Genomic DNA, 781 nt, shown 5'->3' with positions numbered 1-781 from the left:
GGGAAAGCCACAACCAGCAGCTCCAGGGACCGGAGCAGCATCCTGCACCCACAGCTGTTTTCTCAGACGGATTTTGCATTTGGGCTGTGGCAGACAAGATCCAGCACAGGCCACAAGACCCCCATCTGGACTCCTCCCCACAAGGCTGTGGGTATCTCCACTGTGCCCTATACATACCTGGAGGGTGCCACTGCTGAAGAGCATGAGCAAGGCTTGGTCAGTCTTAACCCACTGCAGGAGGAGCAGGGCTGGCTGCCCGAGGTCATCTATGCTGGGCAAGTCACCGCCCTTGGAGAGAAAGTCTGCATAAGCCACTGATCCCATACATTGCCACCAGCACACACAACCAAACATGGACACCCACCTTAGTGGGGTCTCCACTCCCAGGACACAACTTTGACTGTCCACCTTGCCACAGCCTGCAAGCAGGGAGTGCAACCAGCCCAAGCAGTGCAGCCAAGCCATGACCCCACACCCAGCCCAGGGCCCCAGCACACACCTTCATGAGATGCTGCTCCATGTAGGACGCAAAGTAGCGCAAGACACTCATCTGTCCCTGCAGCTGCTCAGGGATGGCAGCCACAGAGAACACCAGGTGTTTGCTGTTGGTTGGGTTGTAATGTACAGTCCTGGAGGGAACACAGCATGAGATTTGGGCATGTCCAGCACCAAACCCACCCTGGCACAGCCTCCCCTTGCCTCTTCCCACTCAAGGGGCTTCCCCAGACACACCAACCCCATTCCCACTGCTCACCTGTGGTTGGGGGGAAGAGTAATGTGC

General features: G+C 57.5%; 1 protein-coding gene across 1 annotated transcript in view; it reads right to left on the bottom strand.

Moving 5' to 3' along the window:
* Positions 1–781, bottom strand: part of PLK3 (polo-like kinase 3) — a gene marked incomplete at its 5' end in the record, with an annotated part of 5,433 nt that overhangs the window by 385 nt on the left and 4,267 nt on the right. The window contains 3 exon segments of the mRNA XM_009072862.1: positions 178–288; positions 500–629; positions 755–781. The exon segment at positions 755–781 is cut by the window's right edge and continues 19 nt beyond it. Of these exon segments, the coding sequence (XP_009071110.1) occupies positions 178–288; positions 500–629; positions 755–781 (268 nt within the window).

The sequence above is a fragment of the Acanthisitta chloris genome, unplaced genomic scaffold (genome assembly GCF_000695815.1).
Source record: "Acanthisitta chloris isolate BGI_N310 unplaced genomic scaffold, ASM69581v1 scaffold41314, whole genome shotgun sequence".
Taxonomy (NCBI): Eukaryota; Metazoa; Chordata; class Aves; order Passeriformes; family Acanthisittidae; genus Acanthisitta; species Acanthisitta chloris.
This window is presented reverse-complemented; position numbering and strand designations above follow the sequence as displayed.